The sequence below is a fragment of the Miscanthus floridulus genome, chromosome 8, assembly GCF_019320115.1.
Source record: "Miscanthus floridulus cultivar M001 chromosome 8, ASM1932011v1, whole genome shotgun sequence".
NCBI classification, from domain to species: domain Eukaryota; kingdom Viridiplantae; phylum Streptophyta; class Magnoliopsida; order Poales; family Poaceae; genus Miscanthus; species Miscanthus floridulus.
In genome coordinates this window covers 5469935-5482701 of record NC_089587.1, presented here as the reverse complement: position 1 = coordinate 5482701, position 12767 = coordinate 5469935, and the positions used below count along the sequence as shown (strand labels likewise).

Here is a 12767-nt window from a genome sequence, read left to right as displayed (position 1 = left end):
CTTAGCAGCCTCCTGCCTGCACCTCTGTGCGGCGTCCATGCATGCACGTAAGCGTGTTCATGACGTGCCAATGGAAGAAGCTAACAGGCGCAGCCATATATACCTGCACCTGTATACGATTCGAGCCGGCCGTAGAGTTCGTACGTACGCCGGTTCTTCGTGTCATGTATTTCCGTAGGATTATACGTCAGTTGAGTCTGCGAGCGAGACACCGGCGCGACGGGTCCAGAACCTTCCGGAACCTTGGCCAGATGTACGTGTGGCCGGCAGGCTAGCTAGTGACTTGATTGGGGGGAAGGTTAATCCCTTCATCATCCCAGGCCCATGCGTCAGGGAACAAGATACGGCAGCGAGGTTATCCAAGTAATTGAGATAACCTCTCCAGATGGATAAATCACGTGCTTTGATCTTGCATACGAAGAATCGGCTCCGATCCGGATATTTCTCAGGCCCTAACAGATTCCTGGCGGCGCGTGCGTACGGCCTAGGAGGCCCGCCGCTAACCTAGCTCCTGCCTATATATATAAAGAATCGATCCCCAAGAAGAGGAGGAGCGCAGTCAGCCTTCTCTTCGTCTTCGTCGGAGACTCGGAGTCCACAACGTCCGGCCGGCCAGAGATGGCGTGCACGTCGTCGTTCTCCATGGGTAAGAAACTAATCTAGTTTTCGTTTGGTTCCGGCCGAGAAGAGAATGATGTGGCAGCCAGATGATCGGGACGGCGCCGGACTGCGAGAATCATCGCGTCACGAGGAGATCACGCATCGCCGGCAGTCATCGACTTGCCGGTGTCGGACGCGCTGGCGCCGTGGAGCCGGATGCCGAGCTCTGAATGCGGCCGCCAGGACGGAACCTGAAGATGCAAATACTACAACAACAAGCAAGGACTACATGTATGTGCGCACGCATGCACGTACAGTCCATGCAGGCACGTACCATCTACGTACAAGCAAGGAGGCTGTGCGGGCGGCCAAGAGCGCGGCGCCGTGCACATACAGCTGCCACTAGTATAGAAACGGGCTTTACTCCCGGTTGGAAAACCCCTTCAGTTCCGGTTACCTACACTACTAGGATGTGTACATCAATGACGCTCTTCTTTCGTCACTGAAGACTCCAAAATCGTCACATATACTATTTTATGACGAATTTGTGACGATATGGTATTCGTCATTGAATGCACGTCATATTTTACCTACCGTGACGAAACGTGTATTTTCGTCATAGATGTGCATTTGTTCTATGACGAAATGGCCGTCGTCATAGAAGTGTATTCTTTCTATGACGATCTATTTTCGTCATTGATATAGCCCCCTTTTTCGTCATGACTTGCCGTCTGTTAGGCGGCCAGACGACGTCTGCCACGCTGGCAGCTGATGTGTCTTGTCCACGTGGCGCGTCCACATTGCAGGTGACGTGTCCGACCACGTGGCAGCTGACGTGGCCAGTGATGTGGATGGTCCACGTGTCCACTTTTTATTGGGCCACAAGGCTTGCTGTGATAGGTTCTCATTTTCGTCACTGAAGTAAATAGAAATTCGTCACAGAATCAATTATCAAATCGTCATAGAAAGGTCAGATAATTCATCACAAGTGCACATGCTGATTTCATTACAGAATGCAAATAATACTGGAATGACCAAAAGCTTCCATAAATTAACAGATCCAGTATTCCAATGACCAACAACTTAATCAACAATTCTAAACTCGGTTCACATAACTCACTAGACATCACATTTGAACTACTAGTTTCATCTCAGTTCACATTAACATCATAGGAAATAATAAAAAGTTGCCAACCACCAGCAACATAAGTTACTACATAAACAAAATCACCAGCAGACCCCTTGCTTAATGAACCAGCAGCTACGAGCAGCGCTCATGTCAAAGAAGCATTGTTGATGGCCAAGATACGCTTGAGCAGCGCATTGTTCTCCTCCATTGCCTTGTTGTTTATCTGTGTCAGCTTCTTGTACTCCTCCATCTCCTTTTGTGTCCTCGCCAGTTTTTCCTCAGCTTCTTCACTTCTCTTCCTGAGTTCATCGATTTCACCTTGTACAGCAGCCGTAGCTTCAGCTGCTAGTTGCTCCCGAAGCTCGCTTTCATTTGATGATGATGATTTGGAGGATGGCACTGGTTTGATGCCAACACTCTTCAGGAAAAGGTTTGAGCTGTTCTGGGAGAGCACCTGGGACACAACCTGCACACTGGACACTGCTGTCTCACCTTCAGCAACAGGTTCTGTCCTTAAAGCTTCCATATTTGACTGAAATAGCAATGACCCATCATTAGTTGATACTTATTGCATTAATTTGAGGAGGAAATATCACACAAGATGTATTTAAAAAAATAAAAACCTATGCTACATTGACAGAAACTGATGCCAAATAGGTATGCAATCATGAGTCATTTATTTGTTGTCAGGTAACTGAATACAAGTAGAAGTCAACAACATAGGATTATTATTTAGCAAGTATGTCTAGCTATATTGGATTATGACCAGTTTTGAGCAAAAGACAGAATACAAAATGTTTGAAACAAGACATATTATCCAATTAATGAATAGTTGTTGGCACCACGAAACAGATGTCGTGACTTACAACTGCTTCTCTTGCTAGTTCAGTCAGACCATGTTTGGAGCTGGTATGGCAGGTCTTGAAGGCCTCCACCGCATCAAGTTCTTCATTTTGTTCTGTGCTTGGTTCTGCATTGTTTTTCTTCTTCTTCTGTTTCATAGATAATCAATTACAGCAAAGTTTTCTCAGATGAAATGCAAAATAAGTTGTTTAGTGCAAATATGTACAGGGTACTCTTTACTTACATATGCATGTAAGTGTGCCACATAGCTGCGAGAACCCGTAGCTTCATGATACTTGACTTTACGGCGATTCTGCTTGTTCTTTTCACTTGATTCCTACAAGATAATGAGCTTGTCAGATGAGATCATAGGTTTAAAATGAGAAGATCCTTTGGAAACTGATTGAGAAAGAATATATGACAAGATACCTATTTATCTAAAAAACAGTAAGATGGTAATTTTTCAACTCCTGCAGAGTTGTCTACTCTTTTATGCCCCTATACAACTTCTATGAAATGTACATCTCAAATTGTCTGAATGCTCACCATGAACTGCCTTTCTATTGTTCTGTTCATGATTTTGTCCTTTAGAATATGTTATTCTATCCTTTGATGAATGGACTGATATTTAAGGGCATATTTGTAATCCTTTTTGTTTGCAGGATATATATGACCAACCCTTTTTTCCCAAGTACATTCTGCTAATTGCTCCAATTTAGGAGCTTAGGGAATCTTTATGTTTGAAAATATTTATGTGTTACACTGCTTTTCATTGAAGGGCCTGGGTATAGCAAGAAGGATTGATGAGATGATATGTTTAAAATGAGAAGATCCTTTGGAAACTGAATGAGAAAGAATATATGAGAAGATACCCATACCATGTTTTTTGGATCAGACCACTTTGCAACTAGTGCCTTCCACTGTTCATCAGTCATGCATGCAACTAGAGAAGTTGTCCTAATCTCATTTGCAGGTACACCATTGAAGTATTTATTCTTGAGCCGATAACGCATTTGTCGCACCCCAGAGCGTAGCATATCGGTGCAAGCTTCCTCTGTTGGCTTGTTGTCAGGGTTAATGGCCAAGCGCCCCTAGTCATCTGACAATTCCATATTTAGTTAGTCAATTCAGGTTAAACAGATATACATGTTAACCATAGAAACAGTAATGCACTTACAGAGAGCTTTCCCACAAAGTTTTTGTAATATTGATCGTCTCTCTTATATTCTTTCCAATGAGGTAGGACAGGAACCTTATCCCGAATGATGACACCAGCCTCAGATGCAAACTTGGCTGCTTGAACAGGTTCATGAGGCCTTCTTTTGCCTTCAGCAATAGCTATGGGCATTCTCCTTCCCATAGCTTTTGTCATCCTGTCTAGCTGTGTTCCCTTGGTGGGTGGCCTGGGTCTCCTTGGGGCTCGCTGTGCAGGAGCTACAAAATAGAATTTGCATTAAAATGATTTAGTTTCATGCAGATAAGCAAAACAGATGACATATTTGAATGACAAAGAAACTATAACTTGCCTTCAGTGTCTTCCTCTCCAGCTACATTGTCTTCATCAGCACCTGTACTGTCTTGAGCACCAGCTCCACTGACTTCCTCTGCAGCTGTATTGTCCTGACCACCAGCTCCATTGCCTTCCTCTGCATCCGTATAAGACCTTTGTGGTGGTATTTCATCATGACCATCTGTAGGATCCTCTACATTCTGGCCATCTCTCGCTGAAGGTTGAAGCCTTTTTGATGATCTTGTTTGGGATTCAGGAGTTTGCACCTGTGATCCTTGAGATGCCCTCACTCTCTTACTAGCCCTAACTCCTGGCGCCATGGTGGGACCTATCTTCTTCTTCTTTGAAGCTAGGACTTTCCGACTATACCCTGCATGATACTGTGGAAAAAAATCAAGTAAGTCATGTGCATTAATAAGCAAGACCATATATTAAAGAACAGGTATGCAAGAAACAAGATGCATCTAAAAGCAAGGGCATATATTAAAGAACAGATTAAAAACATTCAAATGCAATACAAATATTCCCCATCCAGTACTTTGAAGATAGAAGAAGCACCATAGTTGCCAGGGGTTGTGGCTGCACATCAGATTCAGTGTCATCATCATCACTATCTCCTTGATCATCATCTTCAAGGAGATATTCCGATGAATCTGAATCTTCACTATTTGTTTTCTTGTTTGCTGATTTTCCCCCTTCTTTGATGCAGATTGTGATACAGAGTTATTAAATTCAGTAGATAGATTTTTCAGGCCGAATTCTTGCATCTTCTTTAAATTGTTCACCACGCGTGTATCCCGGCGTCTCTCATAATCAGTTTTTGGAGGTTCTTACAAAAACAAGCAAATTGTGTCTATTAGAAAATAAAAAGGAGTGAACTAAGTACTAAGAGGTAGTAATACTAGATGCTAGATAGATAAGAGGTAGGAGCTAGTAGTGCCTGTTGAAGAGCTAAGGGATAAGAGGTGATAGGTTATAGGCAACAAGTAATAGGTCAGAGGTAAGAGGTACAACTTTTTTTGTACTGAAGCACAAATACTCTAAATTATCTAAAAATTTTGAAGATAGCTTGTACTGAACTACTCTTTTCCTATCAACACACATGCATGCACTCTGCTACATCCAAATCCAGATCATTAAAATGGTCAAACAGACCACGCCAAAATCTATTTGAAGTCAAGAGTCACAGCTACTTTTCAGAATTGTACTACAATTGCTTTCAGAAAACATCACTGCTGCTTCTATTTCAGACAAATACAAGTGCGAAATAGATTACAGATCCAAGATTCAGAATACAATTTAACTGAATGGTTAGCAAACCCTAACTAGATACTAGGGCAATAGAATTGTACAACAGAATTCATCAATACAGAAGAGTTTTGCTTACCTTGTTCTTGTTTTGCAGGTCACTTCCTACCTTGCCCCCTTGTTGCCACCATTGCGGTTGTGGCTAGGTTGCGGATGTAGACCAGGTGCTCGTCGTCGGTGGTCGTCAAAGGGGAAGCAACCCTAGTGCGGTGAACCCTAGTCGACGGGGAAGCAGATCCAGTGCGGCGACGACCCACAATCCGACGGTGGTTAGGGTTAGGTTGTGGCGAGAAAGAGGTGGATGGGGCGAGATAGGTGCATGGGGCGATGAGAGAGAGGGGGATGCGGTGATTGATGTCGGCGAGGACGCAGCTCGTGGGCGGGGACGCAGCTCGTCGACGGCGGTTGTGTCCCGACGGTGGTGGATAGGATTGGAGAAATGGGGGGAAGAGAGAACGAGTGGCCGAGGAGGTGACGAGTGCGGGAAATGAGTAAATATACCGGTGTTTTTGGTGGAATTTTTTGACGAGGGAAATTGTTTTGGTGCCTTGAGGCGCGAAAGGTTGCGGTCTTTTTTTTTGGCATTGCGGGATCTGTTTATCAAAGACTGCGCTCGAGAACTAATGAAACCACTTGAGTAGCTCAATGGTATGGCCCTTTGAGTTTGATCCCGAGCTCCCGGGTTCGAACCCGATGATAGCCAATTTTTTTTTGGGTTTTTTCAATTTTTGGGTTTTGTCAACATTTATTGTGTTTATTCCTTTTTTTATTTCTCCATGTTCATTTTTTTGCCAGATTTTTAATTAGTACAAAGCATGCATGGCAGACACGTACGTAGTCTTAGTCTAGTTTGGTTTAATTTTAGAGAAGCTTTAGGATTATTAATTTAATTTGGAGCAACGGAAATGGTAGTGTCGATGGCAGGATATAATTAGCTATGGGTGGTTCGTGGATGCATGATTATATTTTAGTTTCAGGAGGCCAAGTTGAGATCAATTTTGAATGATGTGATTGTGATGGCACCTGATTTAAATTCATTGGAAATTCAATCACAGGATGAGCGTCGTCTCTGGCTATGTTTGTTTCCGCTTATAGTCACATTCTCACTAAAAAAAGTGAGAATGGGACCCAAAGTTTCATCTTTTCTGATTCTTTGAACCACCGCTTTAGAATTTTGAACTAGAACAATCGAGAATCGAAAAAATAAAATCTTTGTGAAATGGCGACGATAATAAATCAATTAAGTGGAAACAAAGATGGCATTGTTGATTTCGACAAAGTGGTATTATACATCTGTAAAGAACTTCAGTCCAGATATATGGAATCTCTATCGTACTTGCTCATAGTCTAAAACGACTAATAATACGTGACAGAGGGAGTATGCCGTTGTGAGGATGTGCATGACCACATTCTTAGAATCAATTGAAACTTTGTTGTCATCATTATGCTCCAAAATGAGGTGTCCATGTAAGTTTTAAGATTTTTCTACCTAGCTTAAGGCATTGTACCTTTTATCATTTAGTCATTCAACAAATAAGTACAATAATAGCTAAAAATATAGGAAGAAGTTTGAAAATAACTCAAGTATTTCATTTTTAATTTTTATGATATGTTTATTTTTTTAAATGTAACTCAAATATTTTATTTCTTATAAAGATAAAATAAAATAATTACCTACAATAAATAATTATTTCTATTTTTTAAGTTGTCGATATAATTTGATTACAAATGAATTATTATTGTATAACTTGAAATAGTTGAACTAATTAATCAAACTGTAAACTGAAATCTTGATATTAAAGTTAGATATTTTTGTGGAACCTAGAAAATCAGAAAACTAATAAGATAGTGTCATATTATTGCTAATATTTAGAAAATCACAGAACGTAATATCTAATAAAAAATGTTGCAAAAAAAATTGGCTGCCACAGGGTTCGAACCTGGGAGCTCGATGTCAAACTCAAAGGGCCAGACCATTGCGTTATTCAAGTGGGTTCGTTAGTACTCGAGCGCAGTTTTAGATAAACTCTATGAGATCCGCATCGCCCATGCTTATGAGATCCCGTTTTACCCCTAAACCGTATCCCTTTTCTGCCGCGTCAATCCGGTCCCGCTGCCCCCCTGGATTCTGCGCTGTCGATGCAGATCGGACAGCCGAGCAAGCGCTTTGGAGGATCAAAAACGGCGACGCGGCGCCGGCTCCCAAAACCCTAGCTCACTTCTCTTCGCCCTTTCTCTCTCAGTCTAGCGAGCGACAGAGCGCAGCCGAGAGCTCACAGCAGACGCGACGCGGGGATGGCGGCTCCGCCGTGGCACCCCTCGCCGGCGCACGCGTGCGGCTGGAGCCGCGCGCGGCACCGTCGAGCGGCACCACGGTGGTGCCCTTTGGCCCGAGCCTGAGGCGGAGATCTAGGCGGGCGCTGAAGCTTGAGGGCCGGCGCCTCGGGAGATCCAGGCGGCCGACGGCGGCGGCGGCTCGGAGGGCTGCTTGCGGTTGCGTCTCGGGCTTGGTCTCGGAGGACTCCAATCGGCTACTCGGCCTATACAGGTACCCTCACGGCCTCACCCTCACCCTCACCGTCTATTGCGCCCGCCATAGCGCACAAAGGCGATATGGCGTCAGTATAGCGACGCCTTAACAACTATGGATGTAATGACAATTAATCCTATGAAATGAAGATCGTTTTTAGAAATCACCAAGTATTTTTCACTGGTTGTATGTAGTTCATGTGGTCTGATTTGAAAGAGTCATGCTACAATTTAGGAATAATTTTGACAAAGTATTTTTCACTGGTTGTATGCAGTTCTGCATGAAAGTGGATACAATTTCAATAGAATTTGGACATATAGGTTCACACAATAGATAGGTAGCACTTAAGTTACAGTAACATAGGTCCAGATAACATGATAGGCCGAGATAACATGTCCAGATTACATGTTCAGATTATAGGTTCAGATAACATGTCCAGGGAAAACAAAACAGTAGTGCAGTCTAGGGACATGTCAGTGGTCCATACTAGAAATCAAAACAGTACGTCAAGGTCCATACTAGAAATCATCATCTTCATCGTCTAGGGACATGTCATCATTGTTATCATTGCCACCATCACTACAGTACTGCAGTACTATCTCATCTTCCTCCTCATCCTCACTATCTTCACGAATAATAGGTTGCTTCTTGCTGCTTATAAGGTCTTGTAAATTTCCTTCAATTATACTGGCTTCTCCACCTTGAATATTGTGCGTAACCTCATTATCAGCCCCTGCTTGCACTACATGTTCAGTATCAGAACAATAATCATCCTGATGCACATCATGACTGGCCTCATCTTTTTCAGCGACATCATAAATATTCCTATATTCAAATTTCTGCACAACTCGCCAATCTTTACCTAAAGATGTGTCTTGCAGGTAAAATATCTTTTTCGATTGAGTTGCTAAGATGAAAGGATCAGTCTTGTACCATAATGACTGCACATTGATGGATTTGAAATGTCCATCATCTCGAAGGCCTATCGTCTTGCCTTCTTGCTTGAACCAATCGCATCGAAATAGAACCACCGTCCGACGGACTTGAAGATTTGAGTTATATTGCAACTCAATTACCTCTTTAAGGACTCCATAAAAATCTATGTTGTTCCCATCATGTGAACCTTCAGTCATTACACCACTATTTTGTGTCAGAAGGAAATTCTCACGATCCACAGCGCTATACCGCACTCCATTAACCTTGCAAGCTGCACAAGTCTTAACTCGCAGATCTGGGCCACATGATAGTGCCCACAATCCTTCGCTAATCGATTCTGGATTCTCCTTGCATTTGTTCTCAATCTGTTGCAACAAAAGTACTCAGTTAACCAATTACATATGGATACTAATGCATTTACTGAACCTAGAAACACAATGTGTAGTGACTTACATGGCACCTAAACCACTTTGCAAATCCTTGTTCAACCATTTTATCAACATCAAGTGCACCTTGCTGCTCAAGATCGTCCCTGTACAAGCTGCAGGGCAAAGTTAAGTCATAAGAATAATTTGAAAAATTAGAAATAAAACAAAAACTAATCCCCAAAACATCTAATAGATACTTACTCCAAATATTCCTCAGCTTCTTCACAATTATTTAGCACATACCAAACTAACTTATTGAGGTCAACATCATCAATGTACTGGCTCCTATTAGATCCAACAAGAGTAACACCATGCTTAAAAACAGAGATGTCATCAGGCAATGGCATCTCTCCATCACTACCATCATCATGGTTAAATCTATTGTCAATATCCTCCATATAACTAGAACAAAAAGTCAAGGTGTCACTTGCCATATATGCCTCAGCAATTGATCCTTCTGGCCTAGCCCTATTCCTTACAAAAATCTTCAAAGTGCCTAGCCGCCTTTCTATTGGGTACATCCATCCGTACTGAATAGGTCCTCTTAGCAGTGCCTCATCAGGAAGATGGACAGCCAAGTGCACCATGACATCAAAGAAGGCAGGTGGAAAGATTTTCTCAAGCTTGCATAGGATCAATGGAATTTCTACTTTTAGCCGTTTGACAACATCAATCCTCATATTTCTACTGCATAGTTCCCTGAAGAAGGTCCCGAGCTCTGCAACTGCTTCATATACATCCTTCCTCACCAGTCCTCTTAGACCAGCAGGTATGATTCTTTGCAGGAGTATGTGGCAAGAATGTGTTTTTAGCTTTCCCTGCACCTTCGAACCATCTTGACTTATGTATCTTTCTAGGTTAGCCGCATATCCATCAGGAAACTTGATACCTTTGAGAAACTTACAGAACTCGATTTTCTGATCCTTCCCCAAGACATACGGAGCAGGTGGAGCAGTGACTAAGTTGCCATGCTGCTGTAAGTGCAATTCAGGTCTTATGCCCATATCATGCAAATCTAGCCTAGCATTGGTTGTGTCCTTGGTCTTGCCCTACACATTGAGTAATGTGCCAAGAATGTTTTCACATATGTTTTTCTCTATGTGCATCACATCGAGATTATGTGGAAGCTTCAAATGTTTCCAATATGGCAATCTCCACAACCCAACTTTGCGGCTATAAATCCTTGGACCCTCGTTGCGCTTCCTTTTATTTCCAATAATTTCAGGATGCTTCCCTGGCCTGACATCTTTCACCTTCTCTAGCTCCTCTAGGACCTCCTCCAAAGTGAACTTGCCTGGCTGATCTTTGTTTTCACGCTTACCATCGAAAGCCAAGCTTCTCCGCCATGCATGTGTCCTTGGAAGGTAACGACGATGTCCAATGTAACATAGTAACATATTTTACTCCTTATTGCCCGAGACAACGGATCCTTGTCGCAATGAATACATGCATAATACCCTTTTGTTGTTCGCCCTGATAACGTGCTCAATGTTGGAAAATCATGTATACACCACAGCACGGCAGCATAAAGGTTAAACTTCTGACCAGTACATGCATCGTAGGTACTGACACCCTTCCATAGATCGAGCAGTTCTTCAATTAGGGGCTCAAGGAACAAATCAAAATCCTTTCCTGGAGATTTTGGACCTGGGATGAGTAAAGATATAAAGCAGTTTGCTGGATTCACGCATTCCCATGGTGGGAGATTCAGCGGTGTTAGAAGCACTGGCCACATACTGTACTGCGTACTCATGTTGCCAAATGGATTGAATCCATCGGTAGCTAAGGCAAGCCTCAGGTTCCTCGAATCATCTGCAAAGGTTGGTTCCCTCGTGTCGAACTCCTTCCATGCTTCTCCATCAGCTGGATGGCTCATTACATTGTCGACTGACGTCCTCGTTTTCTTGTGCCATTGTGTTTCCTCAGAAGTGCGCTTTGAAGCAAAAATTCTTTTCAACCTTGGCAAAAGTGGAAAATGTCTCAATACCTTGTGTGGAACCCGCTTGTTCCTAGTTTCATCTTGCCATCTAGACGCCTTGCATACTAGGCACACATTCTCTTTATAATACCTCTTCTGAAACAACACACAATTGTTCTTGCACACATGGATGTTTTCGAAACCAAGGCCCAGTTCTCCAAGATATTTCTTGGCCTCATCATATGATTTTGGCAACTCACTCTGAGGGTATCCTGATGACAACAACTTCAGCATTGTGGAAAATGCTGTATTGCCAATTCGATAACGAGACTTGATATACAACATCCTCACCAGAAAAGAGAATTTTGAATGGCTAGATCCCGGGCTAAGTGACTTCTTCGCATCTTCAAGGACTCTTGCAAACCTTGGTTGTTCTCCATCAGCCTCTGCCGCAGCATACAGATCTCCTATCATCTCTGGTACTCCATGATCCTCATCATAATCATCATCGGCCACATCCACATGTATCCCAAAGTCATGATCACTTCCTTTGACCTCCTGCTCCAAATTTGCAACTACTACAGTATCTGCCGACTCCCCATGATGAATCCACCTGGTGTATGCAGCTGACATTCCATAAATGTGTATATGGTCATTTACACCATCCTGAGGCCATAAACTTTGATTAAGACATTTGCTGCACGGATAAAGTATGTGGCTGTCTTCAGGGTATCTTTCACTAACAAATTTCATGAACTCTTCAACTCCTTTCACATATGCAGGTGTGAATTGTGTCCCATAAATCCAGCTTCTATCCATCTGTTTTGAGAGTAAAATAAACCTTGCACTCAGTCCTAAAATTAGAGTAAACTCAACAAAATTCAAAAACACATCCAACACATGCATATATATAAAGAAATTCAAAAACAAATCAAACCTTGTACTGCTCTGTCCCACGCGCCGCCGCTGCTCTGTCCCACGATCGCCGGCGCTCGTCTGTCCCACGCAAACCGCCGCTGCCCTATCCCACGCAAGTCGCCGCTGCCCGGCGCTGCTCTCCTCGCCCCATGATCGCCGGCGCTGCTCTGACTACCCCACGATCGCCGACGCTGGTGCACTGACCCACGTGCGCCGCCGCTGCTCTGTCCCACGAGCGCCGCCGCTACCCAGTGCTCCTCTACTCGCGCGCCACTAGGCCTGTCTCGGGGAAATCCGAGGCCTTGTACGAAACTAAAAATTGAGGCCTACTAGCTTGAGAAAAGATCAAAACCCATTGTGAATGAATTGGATTACATCCTCTATTCTTTGTTTTTTCTTACGCTTTTCCGAACCCGATTCAAATTTTCTAGACCTATTTGCAGACGACATGGCTTCAATATTTGAACACTATTGTAGTAGGCGTCTAGATGAAAAGATGAAAAGAACAAAATTTAGAGATCGACCCACTACTCGCTATATATATAGTTTGCTGTGATTGTGAATGAATTGAAAAAAAATACGAATGATTACTATTTACCTTTAGGGCCTCAGCGCCTCGCCTCGCCTGGGTCTGGGTGCCTCGCCGC

General features: G+C 43.1%; 3 protein-coding genes across 3 annotated transcripts; all 3 read right to left on the bottom strand.

The window, feature by feature from the left end:
* Positions 1 to 1578: 1578 nt before the first annotated feature.
* LOC136470961 (uncharacterized) lies at positions 1579 to 3944 on the bottom strand. Its single transcript, XM_066468690.1, has 5 exons — positions 3825 to 3944; positions 3451 to 3663; positions 2817 to 2909; positions 2596 to 2721; positions 1579 to 2261 (listed from the first exon to the last, which is right to left on the bottom strand). Exons 1-5 carry the CDS (start codon positions 3942 to 3944, stop codon positions 1875 to 1877), a joined length of 939 nt encoding a protein of 312 aa, XP_066324787.1. The 3' UTR covers positions 1579 to 1874.
* Positions 3945 to 8438: 4494 nt separating this feature from the next.
* On the bottom strand, positions 8439 to 9348 carry LOC136478518 (uncharacterized). Its single transcript, XM_066476991.1, has 2 exons — positions 9310 to 9348; positions 8439 to 9221 (listed from the first exon to the last, which is right to left on the bottom strand). Exons 1-2 carry the CDS (start codon positions 9346 to 9348, stop codon positions 8439 to 8441), a joined length of 822 nt encoding a protein of 273 aa, XP_066333088.1.
* A 133-nt stretch (positions 9349 to 9481) lies between these two features.
* Positions 9482 to 12021, bottom strand: LOC136468467 (uncharacterized). Its single transcript, XM_066467033.1, has 4 exons — positions 11022 to 12021; positions 10742 to 10931; positions 10451 to 10640; positions 9482 to 10333 (listed from the first exon to the last, which is right to left on the bottom strand). The coding sequence occupies exons 1-4, from the start codon at positions 12019 to 12021 to the stop codon at positions 9482 to 9484; spliced, it is 2232 nt and encodes a 743-aa protein (XP_066323130.1).
* Between the last annotated feature and the right edge of the window lie 746 nt (positions 12022 to 12767).

Excerpts from the sequence above, each read along its gene's own strand:
- LOC136468467 (XM_066467033.1), bottom strand. The coding sequence starts at position 12,021 with ATGGATAGAAGCTGGATTTATGGGACACAATTCACACCTGCATATGTG. Across the intron at positions 10,641-10,741 it reads TCAGGGCGAACAACAAAAGG|GACACATGCATGGCGGAGAA; the intron begins GTATTATGCATG and ends TTACCTTCCAAG. Across the intron at positions 10,334-10,450 it reads CAAGGATTTATAGCCGCAAA|GGCAAGACCAAGGACACAAC; the intron begins GTTGGGTTGTGG and ends CTCAATGTGTAG.
- LOC136478518 (XM_066476991.1), bottom strand. The coding sequence starts at position 9,348 with ATGGTTGAACAAGGATTTGCAAAGTGGTTTAGGTGCCAT. Across the intron at positions 9,222-9,309 it reads CAAAGTGGTTTAGGTGCCAT|ATTGAGAACAAATGCAAGGA; the intron begins GTAAGTCACTAC and ends TTGTTGCAACAG.
- LOC136470961 (XM_066468690.1), bottom strand. The coding sequence starts at position 3,944 with ATGACAAAAGCTATGGGAAGGAGAATGCCCATAGCTATTGCTGAAGGC. Across the intron at positions 2,722-2,816 it reads TGGCACACTTACATGCATAT|AAGAAGAAGAAAAACAATGC; the intron begins GTAAGTAAAGAG and ends TCTATGAAACAG. Across the intron at positions 2,262-2,595 it reads AACTAGCAAGAGAAGCAGTT|TCAAATATGGAAGCTTTAAG; the intron begins GTAAGTCACGAC and ends TTGCTATTTCAG.